This window comes from Pinus tabuliformis, chromosome 5_1 (genome assembly GCF_031772625.1).
Source record: "Pinus tabuliformis cultivar Carrire ecotype Pingquan chromosome 5_1, CPIR1, whole genome shotgun sequence".
NCBI lineage: Eukaryota > Viridiplantae > Streptophyta > Pinopsida > Pinales > Pinaceae > Pinus > Pinus tabuliformis.
In genome coordinates this window covers 22,507,239-22,532,931 of record NC_142305.1, presented here as the reverse complement: position 1 = coordinate 22,532,931, position 25,693 = coordinate 22,507,239, and the positions used below count along the sequence as shown (strand labels likewise).

General features: G+C 40.0%; 1 protein-coding gene across 1 annotated transcript; it reads right to left on the bottom strand.

Moving 5' to 3' along the window:
- Positions 1-24,675: 24,675 nt before the first annotated feature.
- On the bottom strand, positions 24,676-25,335 carry LOC149163333 (uncharacterized). The gene has a single exon (XM_089429087.1). The coding sequence runs from the start codon at positions 25,333-25,335 to the stop codon at positions 24,676-24,678; it is 660 nt and encodes a 219-aa protein (XP_089285213.1).
- Between the last annotated feature and the right edge of the window lie 358 nt (positions 25,336-25,693).

The window sequence follows — 25,693 nt, the reverse complement described above, 5'->3', positions numbered from 1 at the left end:
ACTCAGGGTACTGCATGAGTAAATCCTAAAGGTTATTCTTTTTCTTAATTGCCAAACAGTTAGAATTAGAAACATACATGAAATGTGATATATAGAAGACACACAACAAAGATAGGCACAGAAGACTTATTGTATTTTGAAGTACACAGGAATCCAGCAGATTCAACTACCATCAGAACGCATTCAACACTTTAGAAGTCCGAGAAATTCCATCACTTTTATTAAGCTCTGAAAGAATTACAGTCTGGTAAATTCTCCAGGAGAAATCAACAACAACCCCTCAAACTTATGTGAGGGGCAAATATATACTCTCGGTCTTTACAAAAATATCTGAGTTCTAAGTTATCTCAGATTTAACAATCTCACCAACTCTTAAGATATTAAAATCAGAAAGTTATTACAGCATTGAATATAAAGTAAATGTGTCTTTATGCTTTGTCAGAAGATATTTTAGCCTTTGGAGGCTACTAAGTCGGTTGGATTGACCTGCATAACTGCTGTGATAATGCGTTCTTGGAGCTGCGTTGCTGTAGATTCTCGGCCTGGACACCTGTAGCTTTTATTTTGCCTTTTGGCCGAAATCTCTGCTGAGTTGGCTCAGCTTTTAATCTTGACTGTATGCTGATCCCTTTGCAGCTGTCCTGTGTATGGAAGTTTTTACCTTTTATATGAGCAAAAAGTTGCTGAATGGCACTCTGTTCACAAAATAGTTTGTATGGCATTGGTCCACCATTCTTGAGTAGGTAACTGATGCCTTAGGATTGCACCCATGGTCTCTTTTGCTTCTGTATACTTGAAAAAGTTGGGAGCTGCATCAAAAAGATGATTGATCTCATTCATTATGAAAAATAGACTTTCTACCTTGTTGTAGATAGTCTGTCCTGTAGCTAGCCCTGTTTCCTCTGAGCTGCTGGGCCTTTCATTGATCTGGCTGGTGGTAAAGGTGTTGACCCTTTTGGCATATTGGTCATGGGTGTATAATCTCCCTGTGTTGTTCAGTAAACCAGGGAGCCCTCTGCTTTCCAACACCTGAAACTTCTCCATAAATTTGTTTATCTCGGTCTGCATGTCTTGGGTTCTTCTGTCTAATGTCTGTACCAAATTCTTGAGTGTGAGAACCCTTTTGATCGACTGGATGTGCTCAGTTCTGTTAGATATGCCTATGGCAGCCAACTGACTGCTTGTTTTGTGGTTGAGCACATTGATCATCCTTGTTGCTACTTCAGGCGTGCTGCCTAGAGTAGCCCTTGCTTTGTGAATTTCTGCTCGTTCTCTTGGAATGAGCTCTAATTGCTCGTGGATGGTCTCTATATACTGCCATTGGTCAGTAATAGATTGGCCAATATTGGCCCACAGCACAGTTTTTAATTCAGCAGTTACCTTGTCCAGTGTGAGCTCCTTTTCCAGCTCTGTTATTCTTCTCTTTAAAGTTTTGACATCCCTTTCTTTCTCAGCCACATTTCTTTTGCTTTTATCATACTTGTCATTCACACTAGCTAGGGATTCTTTGACTTCATTGAGCTCTTTCATTTGAGCTTCCAGGACTTGTATTTCAGTTTGCAGCTTCTGCATATCCAGACTATGAGTCTGCTCTGTTGTTGGTGAAGCTGTTGATGTAGTCAGTGCTGTTGCTTTTGTTTGTTGAGAAGGAGGAGCAATAGTAGTGGCATCTTCTTCCAGATTGATAGTTTCAGGAGGAGGTTGGGAAGTCTGCCCTTCTTCTCTTTGTGCCAAGGTGGCCTGTAATGCTGCCCGTGCTGCTTCTGCCTCTCCTAGCTTTTCCTGTGTTTGCATCAGCTGCTTGTACAGGGTTACCAGCAGAGTGTTTGCCCGTTCATCATGTCTTTGTTGGGCTACATCGTCAGTCTGAGGGTGAATAGTGGCTGGGAGTTTGATTTTCCTTCTTAAAGCTGCCAAATCTGCATCCCTCAATTTCAGGATCTCTTGTATGCCTTTGATATCTTTGGGATCATGCCCAATCTCTATAATAATGTCCTCTAAGGTCCTTATTCTGTTGTCTTTTGCCTGGGATGATGCCTTCTCCAATTCCAACTGGGCAGCTGTATTATTAAGGCTATTATGTAGCCTGTAATTGTCTAAGGTTTGGTCTGCTAATGAAGCGTAGACCATCTCACCCGTTTGTTTGTGTAGTTCAATCTTGTCCATCGGGTGGATGTCTTTAGCAAGGACTTCCAGGTTAGTCCTGAGATAATCTGAAGCAGATTGTGGCTGAAGTGTTGTTGGCATAAAATGACTCATGATCATTTTGCCTTCTTGTAGATCAAAGGCAGACATGAGCCTTTGTTGATTTGTAGGAGCCATGTTTAGCAGATGATTGTACAGCTGTATCCTGATAGGCTCATTTCTCCTTTTGATTTCGATGAACTGTTGCTTAATGCCAAGTCCACCTTCCTTTTGCTGCCTTGAGGAGCTGACCTCTCCTCCCAATGTCCTATCTTGTTCCTGTTGGAAGGAACTAGCTGATGTTTCCCTGCTAGGTGGAACTATGCCAAATGAATGCCCCATTGGCATTTCTTCTTCAGAGAAGGGGTTTATTCTTTGCCTTTTCTCCCCATGAGTTGTTGATGCTGTGGGGGGAGTCTCCCTGTCTCTTTTCCTAAAGATGAATGTATCCTCCCTCTGAGGGGTCTGGAGGATTGATGCCTCAGCTGTAATATCTTGCCTTGGAGGCACTATTTGCTCAGTGGTTTTAGGATTTTCCACTATCCTTTCTTGCTGGGCAGGTTGCTCCTGCCTTTGTTGCTCTTGATGCTGCTACTCTTGCTGCCCTGGCTGTTCTTGCTGCAGCCCTTCTGCTTGCTTTTCCATCTCTTCTTGTTGTTCTTGCAGCAATGTTTCTACCTGTTCTTCTGTTAAATGAGGTGGCTGTTCCACCTGCTTTCCTTTGCCCTTGCTGTGTGTAGTATCCTCGGCAGCCTGCTGTGTTGTTGATGAGGAAGTTGCTGTCCCAAGTTGCCTTCTGTATGTGAGGGGAACCTGTACACAATTTTCCAGATCAGCATTCTTTTGAATATTTATGGCTTCCTTTTCTAACAACTCTTCTTCACTAAATTCCTCTTCTAAGGTGCCCTCTGCCCATCTCAGTGTGTTAGCATACTGCTCAATCTCGGGCTGCCTCGCATGTGCATAGGTTCCTAGTTTATATTTGATTCTTCTCAGTGAAATGAAGTGATTAGGGTCATAGGGTACCCAAGAAAAACTGGTTTGTAATCTGAGGCCCTCTAGGGTTCTGTCTGCCTCTTTCCATCTCTCCTCTCTCTTATTGTAAAGGAAAGGTCCCAGCTGGCTCCTTATCTTCAGCTGTACTTTCTTGTTCTTGCTTTCAAAGTGATGGCAGTCAGCATTTCCGAATTGCCTGAAATACTCCAAGGCAAACAGTCTCATTGGGACATACCTGGGCAATCTATATGGCTTTAACACACAGCCATATATCCTGATCACTGTGTGGTGTTGGTAGAAGTACCAATCACCAATGCTGTATTTCTTAGACAGATGGAGAACTCTCCTCATATCATCAGTCAATCTTGGAGGAGGGACACCATACAATAGTGTCAAAGCTGGGTGAATGAATAAATCTACAAACTCATTATATGTATATGGTGACACTGAGCTGCAGTGGAAAACTGATGTCCAGAAGACAACTGATCTTGGACTCCCCTGGGCATTCACTTTCTTCAAGAGGAGTGGGAAGCTATCTGATTGGTAGAACAGAAACAAATGGTAGATGTATCAGGCATACCTAAATAATCTTTCCCTTGGCAGATTTATTAGCTGCTCATGGATCCTGTCTGCAATATATGTGGCATAGTCATAGTGAATGGCAGGAGCCCTTCCAGGTGAAAATATGGACAGCATTGCCATTATACTGTCATCCACATCCTCCACTCCCCTGAACCCCAGGACATAACTGATCAAATCCACCATCATTTTGCCCAAATCATTTAAGTATTCATATCCAATGGGAGGAGTTCTGATGGCTTCAGAGGTTGGTGTGACAAACAGCTGATTGATTTTGATGATCTGATCATCTGCCAGCTTAGTTCCCTTCCTTATTAGGTGCTCCATGGAGAGAGGAGCCAATGACTTTGTTGTGTGGAAGTGTAGCATCTCATTGATGCTCTCAGGGGTAATTTGAAATAGGATTGAGCCAGTGGGGCTCAAAACAGCTCTTTGACAGGGGTCATAGCACTCCTGACATCTGTAAATGAATTCAGGCAAAGGGATAGCCTGAGGAAGGTTATATATGGGTAGATTGGAGTCCCAAATTCCCAGGATGTCAGCTCCACTGAGGTGCTGGGCTTTTAGTTCATTGAGCATATGAATGTTATATTTAGAACCCATTCTAAACCACTCCATCATCTGGTAATCCACATCTCCTAATGCTTTCCACTCCAATTCTCTTTGAGGGGCATTCAGTGGTTTGATATTGAGTGCAATTGGTGTCTCCATGGTGTTTTTAAGTCTTCTAAGCTGTAATTGAACTATTTGAAGTAGGCAAACCAGTTCAGGGGTGATTTATCACAATGCAGGTGAGTTACGGGTATCAGAGGGGAATTAATCCAAGAGCAAGTGAAATTTTGTTTGAATTGGGGCTGCAATACTGTCAGGCCTCCCTCTGTCACTTGTAGCAAGTTTTTAAAGGATATAACTACTGCCTCACGATTGCGCGAGCATTTCTCAATTGTTTTGACAAAACTTGGGAATTTTAAGGCTCAGCTAGTGTTTTTCGAGGTGGTGGTTGAAAACAGAGGTTCTGTAGAGGAATTCACCGGTGAATTATGAGTTTAACGTCCTTTTAAGCTTCCTGTGAGATTTTATAGACAACTGCAGGCGTACGGAGGAAAATGACGAAAAATACCTGGTAGAACAGTGAACAGAGGTTGTATGAGCAGGCAGGAATGGTACTCTTGAGGTCGCCTGGTTGATTTTAGCAGGTTGGCGAGGAATCGGATGCGAACGGCATGCAACAGAGCAAGAAAAAATAGAGCGAAAAGAACGTAAAAGCGCAAATTTTGGCCATAATATAGACTTTTTCCCAAATTTGGCGCCTTTTTGTGATGACGTCAGCATGACGTCATTTGTGGGTCAGAGTCGGATGACGTCAGCTGACGTCATCGGGTGACGTGGCGGGTTCTCATTGATCCATGGGGGACGATGAGGTGGCAGCCACGTTGGCGGAGGGGTGGACAAAGGACGGAAGAAATGGCATAGGCGAGGTGACGTGGAGTTGACGTGGCGCTGAGGTGGGCCAACTATCAGGCGGCTAGAGCCGTGGCGGTTACGGTTAAGTGCTGTAACCGTCACGGTCTCTCGGGGCGGCTCAAATACGGCACGGTTAGTGTCAGACTCTGACCCGAGAGAGCGAGAAGGGGACGCGTGGCACAAGCCTGACGTACCCCTTCGTCATCTTCTCGGGTGGTAACGGGGGGACGTCGGGTCCGACCCGATATCGCTGTGGGCCGTCGGATCTGATGGGCCCGATCCAACGGCGGACAGGTGAGTGATTTGACCGGTGGATACGGACGGGCGGGTTTAAATAAAATATGATATTTTTTGAAAAACGCGCCAGGCGGAAAATGTCACGGTCTAGGCGTTTGTAATGTTTTTTAAACATATTTTTGAAAAATCAAATATACGCGCCCGACTTTGGTTTAGGCGGAAAAAGTGGGTTTTTGGGCATTTTTCACATTTTCACAGGGTTTTATGGGTAAAATGGGTTTTTACATGATTTTTTCTGCAAATGAGGGGTATAATGAGTAGATTGACCTGTAGCAAGGGAGAGAGAGATGGCATAGGTTCATCAAAGTGACCAGATGTCATTTTGATCCCTTTTCAGAGAACATATGGCTATAATGCCAAGGGGAGGGATATTTATACAAAATTTGGGGTTTATACACCATGGTGTTAATACTAGTAGGGGAAAGGCAATATAGGGGATTTACATAGTAGAGTTAGAGTTAATATGGATGGGGGGAGTGAATGGAGGGAGAAAATACTAAGTTTACTTGAAACTCACTTAGTTTAGGGAGTAGATCAAAATGAAAAGATTTTAGACAAGAAATGTGGCTTCTAAAAAGATTAAGAACCACCATGAAACCATAATTTTTCCATGAATCTCAGCTGATGAGGGGATGTTAGTAAATGACATGAAAAAGGGAAAAGGGAAGTTAGTCATGCTTTCTGTTGCAACTTGATGAAGAAGAACACCTTGTCAACTGATTGACTTTGCTCTGGTAAACATAGTTAACACATTTGCAATGGTAAAGATAACATTTCTGCAACCCCAACTACTTACCCAGCTACTTGCCTAGCATTTTTTATTTCTTCTTGGAGGGTGTACTTGGACTTGCAGACCCTTGCTTGCCTTTTCTTTTCCTTGGCTTTTTATTTTGTTTCTCTATCTACTTCTGCCCTTATTTCTTCCAAGGTCCCAGATTAAGCTGTTGGGAACCTTTTCTTCTCTACCTAAGCTAGTTGTCTGCCAAGATTAAACTGTTTGGACAAACTTCTTTCTCTATTCTACAACTGAAAATTTAAAACATGACATGGTCCAGATTAGGCTGTTGGACCATCCATCAAAATTGAATCCTTATCAAGATATATACATACCTTGTCTCCTTATGAAAAATATGGGATCTTTGCATTATCAAAGCAGAGCATATTTGGACCTTTGAAACCAATCATGAAATATGAAACCTATTGATATAGGTGGATAACAGGTGATATTCCTTAAACCATAATCGATAGAAGCATTGGGTTCCTATAACTCATTTGGTTTCTGGTATTCCTTGAGCCAATATTTTAGAGATAAAATCCGACCATTGGTTGTTACACATCTTTGTATTTTCTCTCTTCTTGGATTCATATACACTCCTTCGAATTAAAGGGGGGGATGTCGGACAACTAATATGTTAGGGTTAGTGTGGAGGAATTCCAAAAGTCATAGAATTCCAAGAGACCTCTTGGAAGATGAAAACAAAGGGTTGGTGACATGTATTTATATTACATCATGTGAATAGAATTCAGTCTCACGTTGATCTTAATTCTACAATATTTATTTTAGTGAGTGTTAACACTAAGGAGTTCGACTATATACTGAATGTCAAAATTGGAAGTGCTTTGAATATATCTTAGAATATTCTTCATTACTTTCTAGTGACTCTGATGAGTATCTTGAGATAATCTATAAACCAACCTTATTGCATAATCAATGCCACGTTAGGTATGTATCAAATAGAGTAGAATTCCAACTAGTTGGCACTATAATGAATGATCCCCCTATGGTGAGGTGCAATTGGATGTAAGAGTAACACTAGACTGAAAAGGAGAAGGTGTAGGCTTAATATTGACCATGCCAAAGCATTAAAGTAAATGGAGCGCATATTTTTGTTGGAAGATTGTGATCCATGTAATAGCCCCAAGTTAAAAATCCATGTAAGAAAGTTAATAAAGCGAAAATAAGACCAAGGTCATGGGACACTTATTCCAAACTAAATATTGGGCAAAAAATCCTAGCGTGGGTGTTCAATTGGCATGTTATGGCTAAGGAAATTACAAAAGGCAATGGAAAAGGCTTTGAAAAGACAAAGAAGAATTATGTGGAATTTATTTATGAAAATAAAGGAAATTAGGATAAAAGGAAGGTGAAACTTCAAAGGTTTCATGTGAGGAGGAAAATGAAGTAAAAATAATGGAAATTGAAGAAATAGAGGCCTCACTAATGAAAAGACTTATGAGGATCAATTTACAATCTTTTTCCAGTTCAGTTTTGGAGCTCTCTCTCTATTCTCTCTTTCTCATACTCTCATACACAGAGAATTCTTGGAGAACTCTATCATTGGAGGAAGCAAGGAAAAGGAAGGACAATAAAGAAAAGGGAAGACAACATCAAGCAAGGAACATTGGGATCAAGCGACTATAGTGGGATTACTTGTAGGTATCGAGTTGCATGTACGATTTCCTTGCTATGTTTGGCGTGCATGGTACATGCATGTGTCTATTTGGTTTTCTTATTTCCTTTGGCATGGGTTTTTCTAGGTGTGACAATGGTTTTCAACCTTGCCTTGGCATTTCTGAATAGCCATAGTGTGATGGGGATTCTCCTACTCGGTTGAGATGGATTTTTTGATGGTTTCGAAACTGAGTGGGGTGGTCTAAAAAAAAATTCATAATGCCTAGGAATCCTTTGACTGGTAATGGCAGTGTACACGATAAAGGCTAGTTGTGAATACTCTCGTTGGGCCTAGGAATCCCTTGACCGATAATGGTGATATACATAGTAAAGCATAGACAGTGGACCCTCGTTGGGCCTAGTAATCACTTGACCGGTAATGGGGGGATACACAGTAAATCCTAGAGGTTGGAGATGGACAAATTCTTCACAATTTAAGTGGAGAGATCTAAAGGAATCCATGATTGTAGTGTATGTTTATTTCTTGGGCCTAAGAATTCCTTCGCGAGATACATGGTAAAGCCTGAGGAAGCCTTGATTTGTTTTGTTGTGAGTCCCACATTCATGCTTGGAATATGGCATGGTGGTGATTGGCTGGAATAAATATTTTCTTTAGCCCAATCTATGACCGGGTGGTACATGGAAGTCCCTGGCATGGTTGTATTTTGCATATGTTAATAAGAGCTCTTTTCCTCTTGTGTATTATGTGTAAATATGTTTTTTATTATGTGATGATATGGCTATTCTATCATTGTTATTATGTTGCTTATATGGTGGTTATAAGCATGGTTTTATGACAGATATTAGTTATGGATATCATCATGTCTTGACGAGGTCGAAACTTGGGTTGTGGATTCTGGAGCATCCAATCGCATGACCGGTAATAAGCACTGGTTTGAAAGTTTTAAAGAAACCAATAGTGGTGCTAATATCTACCTTGGTGATGACAGGGTGTTATAGACATATTTGGGCACTGCAACCCCAATCTTATATGTTGATAAACCAAGGGCTTTTTAACCCCTAAAAGTGTTGTTTCATACCCTAAAGGATCATGGTGAACTGATTACATCATTCCACAGAAGTTCCACCTGAAAAACCACTCAGAACTGGCCAAAACTAGACCATACTAACTGCTCCACTGTCAAGGTGCATACTGACTGCTACACTAGCCATGTGCAATGCATACTGAAGAGGCCTTCTGTGGGGTGTGATGAGCGAGAATGGACAAATGGTTGAGACAGTTTGCTAAGTGGATGCTCATGGAATCTTCTAGAAACTTCTCCTATGACACTTGCCTCTCAGAATTCGCCCAGGGATGAGTAAGAGATGAAAACTCCAAGTGGAACCGAGAACTATGAGCGGAATGACACTAATAAAAAACCCAGAGCTGACTCACACCCTTGCAGACATCTATAATTGGATCCCTCATCTGAGAGATCTAGAGGCTGGAATTTTGTAATTTGTAAGGAAGTGTTGTTGGTTTATCTTTGAGAAGAGGCATTGTATTGTTGGGTGATCTTTCTTTTCATAAGGTGAAGAGGGCTTTGATGTTGGGAGGATGATGCTGGATCAGACTACTGGGTTGTAATTCTCCCTTCTATTTTAATAAATTTCTTTGAGTTTTCCTCCATACAATCATGTATTTGTGAATCTTGTTATTTGTGAATGCAATTGTATGTTCAATGTATTTTTTATTCTACATTATTTATGATATTATGGATCGAGATGCTTTGATGGTGTTTTGTTACTTTGTCTCTACACGTATTCTCTGAAGCAGGACAAGTAGGAGAGAAGTTGCAAGCTCTATCAAGGGAGAGAGAAATCAAGCAAGGAGTCAAGCAGAAGATCCAAGTTGGTCCCCTTTGCTTCTCTCTTATCTATCATACATAAAGGAAAACACAAATTGCTTTGATTGTTTGTTTCTAAGATAGCTACCAATCTTAATGGGACTAGAAGATCGAAAAGACACTAGTTTTCCCAGAAACAAAATGGTGACTCAAGTGGGGAGCAAATATTTCGTTTGTTTGTTATTGTTGTTTGCTTTATAAACTATAGATGGAGCCTGAAGTTAGCCAGATAGCCTTCGAACTGCTCTTGCTATGCAATTACAAAGTAGATGAATGCTGCTTCAGTCAATCTCTAGGTTAGTTTATGAACTGAACATCTGACTTACAAGCATTCTAAACGCCCTTGTGGTAGCTCAATAACCTCCTAAGATCATACCCCTGTACTTTGTTCTTTACTGTCCATAATAGCTCAGCCTAAATCACTGAACTCAGCTGCAAATTTGAGCAAAAACCCACCTCAGTTTCACTCCTTGGCCCATCACACTGTCTATCACTAGAAGCCAGTATGCATCGCACCTCCCATGTGTAGCAGGTGAGATGCATCCCTGTTTCTGTGAAGCACAGGTGCGATGACTGAGTAATACTATTTCTCTCTTTGAAATTTGGGTTTTTTCTCCTTGTTTTCAGCTCTATTCAGTTGTTTTGCTGCTTATGATCAGTATCTCATTGCTGAAGCCTCCTTCCTTTACATAGTTCAGCCTCCATTGATTAGGATTAGTAAATGTTTTTATGTATTTGTCCATCATTTACGATCCTTTGTCAAAAGTAGCTTAATCGAACTGTCGTTTTGATGCAAAAAGTGTCGTAACTGTCATTTTGAGTCAAAAAGAAGAGTGTCGTAAAGTCTTCCTCCTCTAGATAGTTGATTGTACTTTTGTCATTGTATTTGATTTGAATTGTTAATATTTGAAGTGTCAAAAGCAGTTTTCTATTCGAAATCGAAAAGTGTCGTTTAGTCTTTCTTTCATTTTGAAAATAAATTGTCAAAACGTCGCTTTGAGGAAAATATTTTAGATCTATACTTAGTTTTCCTTTTTTGGCATTCTTCACATTAAAGGGAACGAAAAAAAAATACATGCATTTGCATTTGAATTTAGACTGTGTGTGAAAAATGATTTAGGAAAAGTTCATTTAGTGTGTGCTCTCTGCTCTTTGTTTGAAAGAATCGTAATCTTCTTTCCTTAGTAGCTATGATTTTCATTGCTAAAAAAAAACAATGATTGTTTATCATTTTAGATTGCATATTTAGGAATTTTACATCTACATCACGCGGTGAACCTTGAAAGACAAACTTCTAAACAATATCAACTCTAAAATAAATTTCAATGAACTTAGCAATGCTTTGGAACCTAACGCAACACATCTAGAGGTCTAGGCTAGAGACGTGTTCCGGCCTCATAAAATCTAGTAACGATCGTTTTCATCGAAGGTTGGGTGATTCCTCCTCTTTGATACAACAAGTGCTAGCACAGACTTGTGCTCCCTGTACCGTCGAGTATATATTGGGAGACCAAAATAGGCTGACATCCTTTATCCATAGGAAGCCATGTCTGCCGCCCTATCGATCGCAATGCACTGAACATAGCATTCGGGAAGATTGACTGTCGTACATAAGTCCTTGGTAATTTCTCTTTAATTTACCACCAAGGTGTATATTGCAGTTTTGTGATTGGTTTGGTAATCCCTTTGTCTAGATTTCCAGAGTAGTCACTTTCGTTCCTTTTTTACTCCTTAAAAGAAAAGGTCCATCTTAGCACTTGTCACTTCAAGCTCATTAAAAATCGAAGGGGAGTAGAGTCATCTTTAACTTTTTCTCGACTCTTAAAAATTGAAAAATCAAAGTTGTGTCAAAGCATCATTAAAATTTATTTAATCTGAAATAACATCCCTGTTCCTTCGTTGATCTTAGGTTGAAATAATGGAGTCCACCAATCAAGGAATCCCTCTTGAGGGGAATCCTAGTCCATTTTCTTCTTGGGGAAATATCGGTGTTTCGTATATCACCACATTGTCCCTTCTAGGAATCACAATTGGTCTGCCAGTATGGCTTTTCTCAACCTCTATCGTTCAAAATACCATGATTCCTCATCAATCGAATCACAAACCAGTTGATACGGAAGTTGACCCTTTTCCTTCTACTTCATTTGTGTCTCCCTCCCCTTCTTCCTATTTGCTTAGTGAAAATAGCGATGCTAGTGACCAAGTGGCTGAGAAGAAGAAGAAAGGGAAGGAGAAGAAGAAGAAGTCAGTTAAGCAAGGGGGCAACCATGTAGAAACTGGTGAAAATCCGCACATTGAACTCTCCAAACACAAATCTCCATGCATAATTTGCAAGGGAGACCACCTTCATCGAGAATGTCCATGCATCCCTCGGATCTTGAGAGAATGGTCTCCCCATTCGCACCGTCAGGTGTCACCAACCTCTGGTGATCATGTTGACAGCGCACCATCAACTAGTAATAGTGAAGTCAATGGAAAAAAAGGAAAGGTCAGATTTCCATGTAGGTTATGTGAAGGTGATCATGCTGTTCACCGTTGTCCTTTTCTGGACGAAGCCAAAAGAGTCTTGGATAACCATCCTGCTTCGCCGTAGCGACTTCTGCCAGGATACAGGAAGCTCTCCCCAAGTCCTTTACTAGTTGAAAATCTGATTGACATGACTCAACTGACGGTCGAAACACCTATCATTGAAAGTGAATCTTTAGAGTCCATATCGGACCAAAGTCAACAAGTTGAGATGGCAGTGGACCCAGTCTTGCCTTCAGAAGGTCCACCTTCAGATGATACAATTTCCAAACAGAATGAGAACGATACCATTCAAATTCTTTTTGTTAATACGGAGTCTGATGAACTTGTGGGCAATCCGCACGTTCCTTTCCTACAGGAGGAAAATTCCCCAGTTCAAGGGTTTCATCCAGCCGTTTATCTGGTACCCCCTCCAAGCAGTCTAGTCGTTTCCTTTGATTGGAATCAACTAGCATGACCCCACCTTCCATCTAATGTACCATTCCGAATCATAGTACAAGTTTACAAAATTATCGTGTCTGGCACAATCATAGATGAAGGGGCTTCAGTGAGTATCCTTTCTTCAACTGCTTGGAAAGCGCTTGGTTCACCATTGCTTGCACCTGTTACACAACATTTGTTAGGCTTTAACAAAGGAACCAGTCAACCGTTAGGGATCCTTCTAAAGTTGCTCATAACTTTGAAAAGGAAAACTGTTCACTTGAACATGATGGTAGTCCAAGGACCATTAGATTACAATCTAATTCTTGGACGTGACTATATATATAGCATGGAAGCTATTGTTTCCACACTCTTTCGAGTGATGTGTTTTTCGCATGAGGGAAAAATGCTACAGCTCATCGACCAATTTTAATTTCCTAGTTCAAACACAACTCCAAGTCAAGCATCATCCCTAAATGGTCTCTTTGCGTCGAGAATATCTCTTCAACCTTCATTCCATCCACCTGATTGCTGCAAGTAGTCCAATGAATGTAATGAAGCTTAGGGGGCATGCACCCTGGTCCTCTCCGGCAGATGAACCCAGCTGAAAAGTTAGATTTCCTTGTAGGTTATGTGATCAGTCTGAAACAGCCGTTTCCTTGTAGGTTATGTGATTGGTCTGAAACACCATTTCCTTCTAGGTTATGCGATCGGTCTGAAACAACCTTTTCCTTGTAGGTTATGTGATTGGTCTGAAACACCATTTCCTCGTAGGTTATGTGATTGGTCTGAAACACCATTCACTTTTGTCCACTATGTGGACAAAGCCAAGGAAGTGTTTTTGTCTAACCGCAGATGAAACAATCCTGCTTAACCGCAGTGACTTCCATATGGTGACCTAGAGACTCTCCTTTTCTCGATGCCTGGGGGCATGCAAACCTTTTTATGCAAGCAAAAATCGACCAATTTCATTTCTTAGCTTTTTAGATTTTTTAGCTTTTTAGTTTTAACTTCTTAGGTTAGGCAGTTGGTCCGGAAATGTCTGCACACCAGACGGACCAAAGGAAGGGTTTTATCTAGATGAAAGACAAAACCATCCTACCTAACCTTAGTAGTTCCTTAGCTTTCTAGTGTTCTTAGCTTTGTAGTTTGGTCATCTCTAGCTTACATAAAAAGGCAATGAGCATATGTTCTCGTAGAGTTCAAGCTCACTACAAAATGAACCTACCAATGAGAGACATCTTTGACCACTATCATGAGCAATGTTTCCGCAAGGTTCAAGCTCATTAAAAAATAAACCTGCCAATGTGAAATGTTTCCGCAAGGTTCAAGCTCGTTAAAAAATAAACCCGCCAATGAGCATATGTTCCCCCAGAGTTCAATCTCATTAAAAAATGAACCCACCTTTGGTAGTTAACCTTTTTGATTGCCATTATATCATCCTTTTGAGCCTTGGTTGTGTTCCTTCCATCACCTCCATCCGTTTGGCCGATCATACGCTTCCACTTGATTGTTTACCATTTTGAGGAATAGTTGCGATGAGTGGTCTTGTTAGCTACCCTCTTCACACCACCATGTTTTGAGAAGTTCCAAGATTACCCGAACCAGTCACCACCATAAACGCCACTCTTTCCTCAAAAAATGAGTCTACTTTAAACTCTTTGTGGACTCGCTAAATATGAAAAGATTGTCGAGCAATTGGCCTCTCCAGCTCGCTAAAGTGATTGGAAGTGCCATCCCTCTTGTATTTTAATCTTTTTGGACCTGAGGGATTATCCCACAAAAAGATCGAGTGCTTGTCTTTTTCGGCTCGCTAAAGTGATCGGAAAAGTCATCCCTTTTGTATTATTTTAATCTTTTTCAGACTCAAGGGATTATGATACGAAAAAGAACTACTGGAGTTTCCTTTTCATCCCTTTTCAAACTCTCTAAACATGAAAAGGACCAAGTTGTCTTTGTCGTTAAGCTCGTTAAAACAATAGCGACAAACTTGTCCATCTAGACAAGAATGAGTTTCACTGTCGCTAGACTCGCTAAAACATAGCGACAATTTTCCCCGAAGGGCAAATTATAGAACAAGCATATGATATTTTCCTCAAGCTTGACAAAAATAAAGAGGTACTAGTCAACAATGACTGGGGAAAAAGGGAAGAAAACTTGAAGTACTTTATTGGTAGCAGGTCGCTCTTGAACATGACACTTTCACTCCATCACCATGATTGAGTCGGGTTGGGTTATTCCAGTCACTGGTCATATTACCATTGGTCATCCATACCATCCATCTTTTGGGGTTAATGCTACCAATCCATATCAGTGTCGCCGATATGTTCAAGAGATTTCATTCAGAGAATTCACCATCTAGCCAATGCCTCATCCACTGCAATACCTTCACGCTCCATTTTTCATGACGACCATTCCTGAACCTTGTATCATCAAATCGTTTTAACCTTCAGAAAATCATTTGCTTCATTTCGTGTCGTAAATGTGGGATACATCAAGGCCCTCCTACGACGGGTCACTTCTTGTCGACATCAGCTCAGTATCCAAGAATTTGACTTAGAAACAACCCTTTCAGTACTTTGAAGCTTGCATGCCTCAGTGGCAAGTTTCTCACTTCCGGCGACAGGTTTGCATCAATGACCTTCGACCGAAAGATTTTGCGTGGTGTTCGACATCGGATCATATATTCACACCACGTGAATTGTACTATAGTACCTTGAGGGTCATTATCATTATCGGTGATTCCTCTCGCGCCTGTTAATAGCTTACATCATTGGCTAGTAATCAGGTGATGTCTTTCCATGTTTGACTTTAGAACATCTTTTCACATGGATCGACTTGTACATCGGGCGAATATTGAACGAGTTTCAAGACCCCGGATCTAGTTTCATCCACTCGGGCTGCGATATATTTAGGAATATAAAGACATCAAATGTACATAGAAGCTGCACAGATGATCATCCAAGCTAAGGGATGATGACTCTACATATAAAGAATCACCAGTCTGCAATTATAGACGATTATATATCCTATTTACATGAAAATGAATTTATAAATCTGAGCATGGGAATGCCCGCCTCAGCTAGATCATGAAAAAAAATATGATGACAATGTATTGTGTTGTATCTTATACAGGTCACCTTCCAATTCGAATACCTCGGATCCTCATGATAAAGCATTTCACCCGACATCAAAATATTTACGACTTCATCCTTTATGGGGCAACTGTTATAGACATATTTGGGCACTACAACCCCAATCTTATATGTCGATAAATCAAGGGCTTTTTAACCCCTAAAAGTGTTGTTTCATACCCTAAAGGATCATGGTCAATTGATTACATCATTCCCCAGAAGTTCCACCTGAAAAACCACTCAGGACTGGCCAAAACTGGACCATACTGACTGCTCCACTGTCAAGGTGCGATGCATACTGACTACTACACTAGCCAGGTGTGATGCATACTAAAGAGGCCTTCTGTGGGGTGTGATGAGCGAGAATGGGCAAATGGATGAGACAGTTTTCTAAGTGGATGCTCATGGAATCTTCTAGAAACTTCTCCTATGACACTTGCCTCTCAGAATTTTCCCAGGGATGAGTAAGAGCTCAATGAAATCTCCTAGTGGAACCAAGAACTATGAGTGGAATGACACTAATCAAAAACCCAGAGCTGACTCACACCCTTGCAGACATCTATAAATGGATCCCTCATCTGAGAGATCTAGAGGCTGGAATTTTGTAATTTGTAAGGAAGTGTTGTTGGTTTATCTTTGAGAAGAGACATTGTATTTTTGGGTGATATTGCTTTTCATGAGGTGAAGAGGGCTTTGATGCTGGGAGGATGATGCTGGATCATACTGCTGGGTTGTAATTCTCCCTTCTATTTTAATAAAGTTCTTTGAGTTTTCCTCCATACAATCATGTATTTGTGAATCTTATTATTTGTGAATGCAATTGTATGTTCAATGTATTTCTGATTCTGCATTGTTTATTATATTATAGATCAAGATGCTTTGACGGTGTTTTGTTACTTTGTCTCTACAGGTATTCTCTGAAGCGGGACAAGTAGGAGAGAAGTTGCAAGCTCTATAAAGGGAGAGAGAAATCAAGCAAGGAGTGAAGTGGAAGATCCAGGTTGGTCCCCTTTGCTTCTCTCTTATCTATCATACATAAACGAAATCACAAATTTCTTTGATTGTTTGTTTCTAAGATAACTACCAATCTTAGTGGGACTAGCAGATCGAAAGGACACTGGTTTTCCCGGAAACACAGGGCCTACTAGATTAAAGTGTATGGAGACATTCCTGTGATATTACCTGATGGCAATATCAGGCACATCCAGAATGTGATGTATGTACCAGGCATTAAAAATAATTTTATCTCTGTCTCTATGATTTCATATCAGAACTTGAAGGTAGATTTTTTTAAAACCTATTGTGTCATAAACAATTTGCTAGATAAACAGAAATAGGTTGCATTTGTAATACAAGTTGGAGGCCTGTACAAGTTAAATGTTACAAGCGTGCCACACCAAGCTTTGACTTCAACAATGATGACAACAAAGAATCTTTGGCATCAAATATTCAGACACATCAATCTTCATGACTTATTGTTGCTACAAAAACAAGGTATGGTTAATGGATTTCCTGTTTTTAAAAATGCACATGTTGATTGTGAAGGATGTTCAGTTGGAAATATGCACAGGGATGAATTTCTCTCAAGTTTAAATAAAATAAAGAGATATATCCTTGAACTTGTGCACACTGATATATGTGGACCAATGCAGACAAGGTCATTAGGAGGAGCATATTATTTTTTATTATTTGTTGATGATTGCACAAGATATACCTGGGTATATTTTATCAAAAAGAAAAGTCATACTTTTGAATATTTTAAAGAATTTAGAAGTATGGTTGAAAAACAGACAGGGAAGGTCATCAAAATTCTCCGCTCAGATCAAGGGGGAGAATACAAGCTTGGAAACTTCATCAAATATTGCAGGGATCATGGAATAATTCAACAGTTTACAGTACCCCACACTCCACAAAAAAACAGGGTTGCAAAGAGGAAGAACAAAACTCTAGTGGAGTGTGCACGCAGCATGTTGAAAGGTAAGAACCTATCTAATGGATTTTGGGCAGAAGCTATTAATATTGCAGTCTATTTAAAGAATAGGAGTCCAACAAAGAGCCTTGATCTTAAGACTCCATTCGAGGCTTTATATGGTTTTAAGAATGTAGTTATTCATTTAAGAGTATTTGGTTCGAAATCTTTTGCGTGTATTCCTATGGAGGATAGGAAGAAATTGGATGCTAAGGCCATAAAATGCATATTTGTAGGGTATTGTTATGAGTTTAAAGCATAAAAATTGTTTAATCCATCTACTCACAAGGTGTTTATGAGTAGAGATGTTATATTCCATGAGTATGTTGATGAAGGGAACAAAGACAAATGCTATGAGGAGTGGCACATGCCTTTGCTGATTGAAAATAACAATGAGGAAATTAAAGACAGCCATGTGTAGCACAAAGAAGAATCAAGTGATGCGGGTACATTCAGAAATCCAAGTCCACTAAGGAGTGAGCAAGACAAATTTGAGGCAAGTCTGCTACCGAGGAGATCAGGTAGGTAGACTCAATTACCAAGAAGGTATAGAGATCATGCCCTTATAACCATTATTTTAAATGTTTTTGAACCCTCAAATTATAATGAAGCAAGACAGTATGATAAATGAAGGGAAGTCAGGACAGAAGAATATGAGTCAATAATTAAAAAAAACCTCTGATTTAGTTGAATTTCCATAAGGGAAAGAACCTATAGGTTGTAAACGGTTATATAAACTTAAGTTCAAAGTAGATGGTAGTGCAGACAAATATAAAGCTAGGTCGGTAGCTAAAGGTTACTCACGGAAAGAAGGAACTGATTATGAGGAGACCTTTTCTCCTGTAACTAAGTTAAACATTATTAGAATGTTAATAGCTTTAGCTACAAAGCATCATTGGAGTCTACACCTGCTAGATGTGACATATGCTTTTCTAAATGGAGAATTGAAAGAAGAGGTATATTTAAAACAAATTGAAGGGTTTATCAAATAGGGGCATGAACATTTAGTATTCAAATTAAAGAAGGCATTATATGGATTGAATTGGGCACCCAGGTCATGGTATGAAAAAATTGACTCCTTTTTCTTGCAGCATAGCTATAAGAGGAGCAAAAATTGTAGAAATTTTCATTGTAGATCACCTGATAATGCAATGTACTAAAGCAAAATACTTGATCTACTTCTATTATCAAACTTGCGGAAGCTTAATCAATTCTGAGCAAGATCAAACAAAACACATATAACATAGAAGAAGAATCAATCACACATGAAACACAGAAGAATACTCTGGGGAAAGCCTCAGCTAAAAACCCCGCTATCTGTATTATCATACAAGTCGAAATATCTCAGGATTACACAAAGCTTTAGCTCTCACAACTATCCAGCTCTCAGTACAATCCATGTCACTGCTGATAGACAGACCAGACAACTCATATGCCTTTCCCTCTATCCTCCAAGCCTCCTATTTCCTTGTGGTTTTTTCCCTGGGTGCTCCTGTTGTAACCTTGTGTGACACTGATCTCACACACTGCTCCAACACACTGTAAAACTACACAAATCTCAAGGAATGAATTCCTTTTGCATGCAAGATATTTTCTTATAGGAAAATTCTTGCAACTAATAGTACGTTGTCCCTGCTTTTAATCTCAACTGGGTCTTTGTCTGAACTGACATGCATGAGTTATTCATGAGAGAACATTCAGTTATCTAGAGTATGCTAGTTTCATGCATGCATGCATTAACTGACTGAACTCACAATTAGTTCCACAAACTATCTGGAACTAATCTAACTGGACTTAACTCAGTTAACAAAGCTAACTAATTACAACTCAAATACAACTCATCCTTGTCTCCTTAATTAAGGGCTAACTTCCTCAATCAAAGGGATAATTGTTTCATGTCTTCACAAAGACTTCATGTTTGAATTTCTCCAACTAATTGACTGAGTATGAATTAATTAATTATTTTTCAAACAGCCAGTGAGACTAAATTCGAATTTTAATTCTCAATTTTAATTCAAGGACAAATTAAAATTGGAATATATCCTGAAATGCTATATATAGCAATGCTAATTTTAACATTTCTATTTTTAGCATTTCTTGTTGCTATTTTCAACACTCCCTCTCAACAAGAAAGGGATTATCTGCCACCCCGATCCTGTCTCTATGGAACTCGAATTTACACTTTCACAATGCCTTAGTCAAAATGTCAGCATCTTGCTCCTCGGTTGAAATATACTGCAACAACATGATCCTCCTCACCACACAGTCTCTGAGATGATGATATCGAATGTCGATATGCTTGGACCTGTCATGAAATACTGGATTCTCAGAGAGTTTGATACAACTCTGATTATCACAATAGATCACAGTTGGATCCATCCTCTAATCAAACAAACCAACTATAATTTTCCGCATCCAAATGGCCTTACATTCTACTTAACTTGCAACCATGTATTCAGCCTCTGCTAAGTTGAGTGCAACTGACCTCTATTTCCTATTGTACCAAGAAACTGAAGCTGAACCAAGGTTGAAAATTCCTCCTGATGTGCTCTTTCGATCTAATGGAATCCCTGCCCAATCCGCATCTGTGAAGCCCTGTAGCTTCACTCCCTCTGACCATACTGAGATGTGCCTTTGAGGTATCTCAAAACATGCTTCGTTGCCTTCCAAAATAGCTTGGTAGGTTGAACCATAGCTTTACTCAGTTGGTTCATCGCATAGCACAAATCTGGTCGTGTGTTCACTAAATACATCAGTGAACCCACAAGCCGCCGATACACAGTAGCTTCTACTACTTCTCTTGAAGTAGCAACCTCCTTCCTCCAGTTACCAGCTAGAGGAGTCTTCATGGGCTTGCACTTCTCCATGTGGAATCTCCTAAGTATCTCATTGGCATACTTGCCTTAAGACACAAACAACTCCCCATCCTTCTGCCACACTTCCATGCTTAGAAAGTAGTGCATGAAACCCATGTCTTTCATCTCAAATTCTCTTGTAAGGTCCTCCTTGCAAGACATGATCAACTGATCATCACCTGTCAATATCAGATCATCAACATACAGAACAATGATCAATTGCTTACCTTTCACCATGATGTGGAACAAGTTTGCATCCGCTTCACTCTTTGTGAAACCCAACCTGATGAAGTAGTTGTCAATCCTGGTGTACCAAGTACGAAGTGTTTTCTTGAGCCCATACAAAGCTCTCTTGAGTCGGCACACATGCGACTCACGATCGAAGGTCTCAAAGCCTTCTGGCTACTCTATGTACACCTCTTCCTCAATCTTTCCATTGAGGAATGCAGTCTTCACATCCATCTGATGGATCTTCCAACCCATCTGTGCTCATAATGCCAACATCGATCTGACAGATGAGTACCTTGCTACAGGAGCAAAAGTCTCATCATAGTCGATCCCCTCGACCTGTGAGAAACCACGGGCAACAAATCTTGCCTTATGTTTCTCCACACTACCATTAGCAGCTTGTTATACCTTGTAAAGCCAAGGGGAACTCACAACTCACTTATTCTCTGGTCTTGAAACTACATCCCAAACATTGTTCCGAACTATGGAGTCATACTCCTCCACCATAGCATCAACCCAAATCAGCTGTTGCGTTGCTTCCTCAAAGGAAGATGGCTCGGTCTCAACACATTCCCCAACAAGGGCCATGTATCTAGTGTACCTATCAGGTGACCTCCGTTGTCTGCATTGAGAAGATGGTTCTCCCACATTCTCTCTCATCTGACAACAATCTGTCAGCTTCTCTCATATGCTTTCTCTCATCTATGGAAGACTCTGCTTGAGTGGATGTCTCCACTCCCAGAACCTCTGTATGCGACTGCTCCACATTAGTCTAAGGCTCCTCCTCCTTACGAACCAAAAGTTCCTCCACAGTCTGTAGTTGGAGCTCCCTCTCAAGGGAAACTCACATGGCCTTCTACTCATCAAACTTAAGATATCTGCAAACCACTGTCATCTGACTGGTAGGCAAATACACTCGGTATTTGTTGGGTGTATCAGTGTACCCAACAAGTATCCCCAACTCAACTGTTGGCTCAAGTTTCTTCCGGGCATCTTTGGTCACATGGTAATAAACCGATGAGCCAAAGATCCTGAAGTGACTCACATCTGGTCTCTTCCCGGAGAAAGCTTCCTCTGGTGTCTACATCCCAAGTATGTGATGCGGGCTTATATTATGCAAATAGACCGCTGTGTTGCATGCCTCAGCCAACAAATGAAGTGGTAGGCCTTGGTCATGCAGCGTCACCCGAGCTGCCCCCACAATTGTTCTGTTCTTCCTTTCGGCCACCCCATTCTGTTGTGGGTTATGGGGTGCCATCAACTCTCTTTTAATTCCTTCTGCTGCACAGAAGTCCTTAAACTTGAGAGACATACTCTCCACCATTGTCGCTTCTTAAGGCCCTGATATTCTTTCCTGATTATTTCTCAACCAAATATTTGAACTCACAAAACTTTGAGAAGGTTTGATCCTTCTTCTGCATGAAATAGATCCAGCATTTACAAGAAAAGTCATTAATGAAAATCATATAATACCTTTGTTTCACGTTGGATGCTGTCGAGAATGGTCCACTCACATTAGTATGAACTCGCTCCATGATTGCTTCAGCTCGACTATCTCGATCATGAAAGGAAGACTTGGTGTACTTTCCCAAGGTACAACCTTTTCATGTGTCCACTTGCTCAAGTTTACCTTTGGGAAGTCTGGTAGATATCTGCTGCATTATCTGATGCATTTTCAACAAAAACGACCCAAATTTGTATACTTGTTTGATGAAAAGGGGAAAATTGTTTGATTTCTTTATATGTAGATGATCTAATTATCACTTGAAATTTTGATGAATTGATTAAAGAAATCAAAGTGCAGATGTCACAAGTTTTTGAAATAAAAGACCTCGGAGAATTACATTATTGTTTGGGGCTAGAAGTTTGGAGGGACTCTGGCGATACTTTTCTCACTCAAGGAAAGTATGTCAGAGGATTAATGAAAAAGTTCAAAATGAAACAGTGCAAAGCTACCTCTATGCCTTTATAGCAGAATCTTAAACTTTGGATTGATGGTGATTCTAAACAGGTGGATGCCACATTGTATAGAGAACTAGTTGGGAGTATGATTTATTTGACTACAACTAGACTTGACTTAGCATTTTCAGTTAGTGTGTTAAGTTAATTCATGTAAAACCTCTTGAGAGCCACTAGGTGGCAACGAAAGGTGCCTTAAGACACCTTCAAGGAACCATTGATTTTGGTATTAAGTACACTGATTCTTCTAATGTTAATTTCACATGTTTTTCATATTCATGTTGGGCAGGAAACTCCATAACAGGTCCATAACAGGTTATGCTTTCAATATCTAGTCCGGGGTAATTGCTTGGAGCAGCAAGTAGTAAAGTGTTGTATCCTTATCTTTTGCAGAAGCAAAGTATCAAGCAGTGTGTGCAACCACGTGTGAGGCAATTTGGTTGAGAAGACTTCTCCATGATGCTCAAGAAGAACAAAAAGACACTAGAGTAATCAGATGTGACAACCAAAGCTCAATCAAGCTCGCAAACAACCCTGTGTTTCACAAAAACACAAAACATATTGATACTCAGTTTCACTTTGTTAGAGAGAAAGTTCAGGCTAAAGAATTTTTTATTAAATATTGTAATACTTGTGATAATGCAGCAAATATTTTTACCAAGCCCCTTGGGAGGATTAAATTTGAAATGTTTAGGGAGATGTTAGGAGTACAGGTGAACCCTTTCTCCATTAAGGGGGAGAGTTGAAAATAATGGAGAATATTGTATTAATGGAGAGAGTTTGTTTTCTAGTTGTACATATGTCCTAGATTAGGATTAATTCATATTTTCTAGGGGTCAGTTCTAATCTCCCTAAATTGATGTAAACTTATATATTTCTGATTTTATGATTAATTAGATACAATGTTCGCTGCTTGGAGAGTCTCCAAATACAAATGTAAACTTATATATTTCTGATTTTATGATTAATTGGATCGAGCGTTCGCTACTTAGAGAGTCTCCAAATACAACTTGCTAACCGGTGAGCTACTAATTTCAAATTATATATTTCAACTCCCATTTTTATACGTAAGACTTGAAAAAATATTTATGAGATAACTTTCACCATGTTGAACAATGTGGATAGCAAGTACAAAGGGCTAGAAAACTGCCCAGGTTCCCTTTTGCGTGAGTACTCTCATAACCCACTTTTGGGGACGTGGGAATATAGACCAACCTGCTTTGGCTTCATCATGGATTTTCGGAATATGCTTTCCAACTTATCGAATCAGGCCTCACTAGGCAACAACGATAGTAATTTAAATCATTAAATTTATTTTTAATTAAACTATATTTTTAATCATTAAAATTACATTTTTAGTAAATGTTTTACATTTAACTTAACAAATCAAAACACTCAAAATAATATAAAATTTAATACTCATAAACAATGAAAGGAAAGTAGCATGAAGTTTAACAAAAACAAACGTGTAAAATACTCCCAAACAAGTTACCAAACAAAAGTTTCATTCATTCCTTCATAAACTACTTCTACAGCAGACGTAACTTTGACTTGTGCCAAAGAGCTACTGTTTCCAATTATCTGTCACAACCGACACTGGTTGTCTTTTAGATGTGTGCCCTATGGAAATACTATTAACAGCATCGAAATTCATCCGACGCTAAATACAAGCAAATCGTGTAAGCATTGCAGCAACAGTATGCTCAGTACGTATATACAAGTGATTTTGCACACTATCTCAGCGCTCCGGCTCCTCTCAAGATGTTTATAAACCTCCAAGCGGACTCTGGGGTTCGGCAATGGTATCCAGACTGGGCTTCCATCGCGACAAGGCCGATTGCGAGGTAACATGTTGGATTAAGGGACGCACCATTATATTTTCTATTACCATGTTCACAGTATTGGCTGAAAGAAGAGAAGCGAGCTCTTCTTTTCTAACTCGAACCTTCACACGCACCGTCGATCCGTCGGTGGATTTGGAAGAAGAAACGATCCTGACGCCGCCTCTGTTAATCTTATTAACCACATCATCAACTCCTTGTTTTATTGAATCTCTGCCGCTGTCTGCACAACACTTTGGCTGCAAACTGGAACTACAGCTCCGAATGCTATCATAAGCAGAAGCTCTTGCAAACTGCCCTCCATTGACATTGTTGTTGTAATTGATGAGTTCATCCTGCGGGGAGGGGATGAGATAATAGAGATGACCACATACAAGCCCAGCCCTTTCTGGAAGAGGTCGAGTGAAACTGCCCATCCCAAGTGGAGGACCAGCGGGTGCCTCAAACATCTCATGATTTGGGTAATCGATGAGTATTTCCTTCACAGAGAGAGGACTCCGTAGCTTCATCACCGAACCGTCGGCTTTCATTATCTTTACCCGACGACGGCGATCGATCCCTCCTCGCAGCAGTACGTTACCCATCCTCTACTTTTCTAGATTCTGTGTATCTATTGCTGTTGTGCTTCTATATAATTTTTACACACAGACAAAGAGCTGTATTCTCTATTCTATATTCTATGTATCCCATTCCTCGTATGATTATATATAATTTCACAGAGACAAAGAGCTTTATGTATTTATAGAGGGAGTAGAAGAGGACATTAGTAGGTTAATTTGACTCCGTTACCTAAAAGGCAGCTACAACGAATACGGCAACTAAGGATGACACGTGGGTTTATGACTAATTCAACGTCCAGACTTTTAAAATAAAGCTACCTTATTGATCGATTTGGACGGTCTTGTTGGACTTTTCCAATCTATCCACGTGAGGGTTGATTGT

Excerpts from the sequence above, each read along its gene's own strand:
- LOC149163333 (XM_089429087.1), bottom strand. The coding sequence starts at position 25,335 with ATGGGTAACGTACTGCTGCGAGGAGGGATCGATCGCCGTCGTCGGGTA.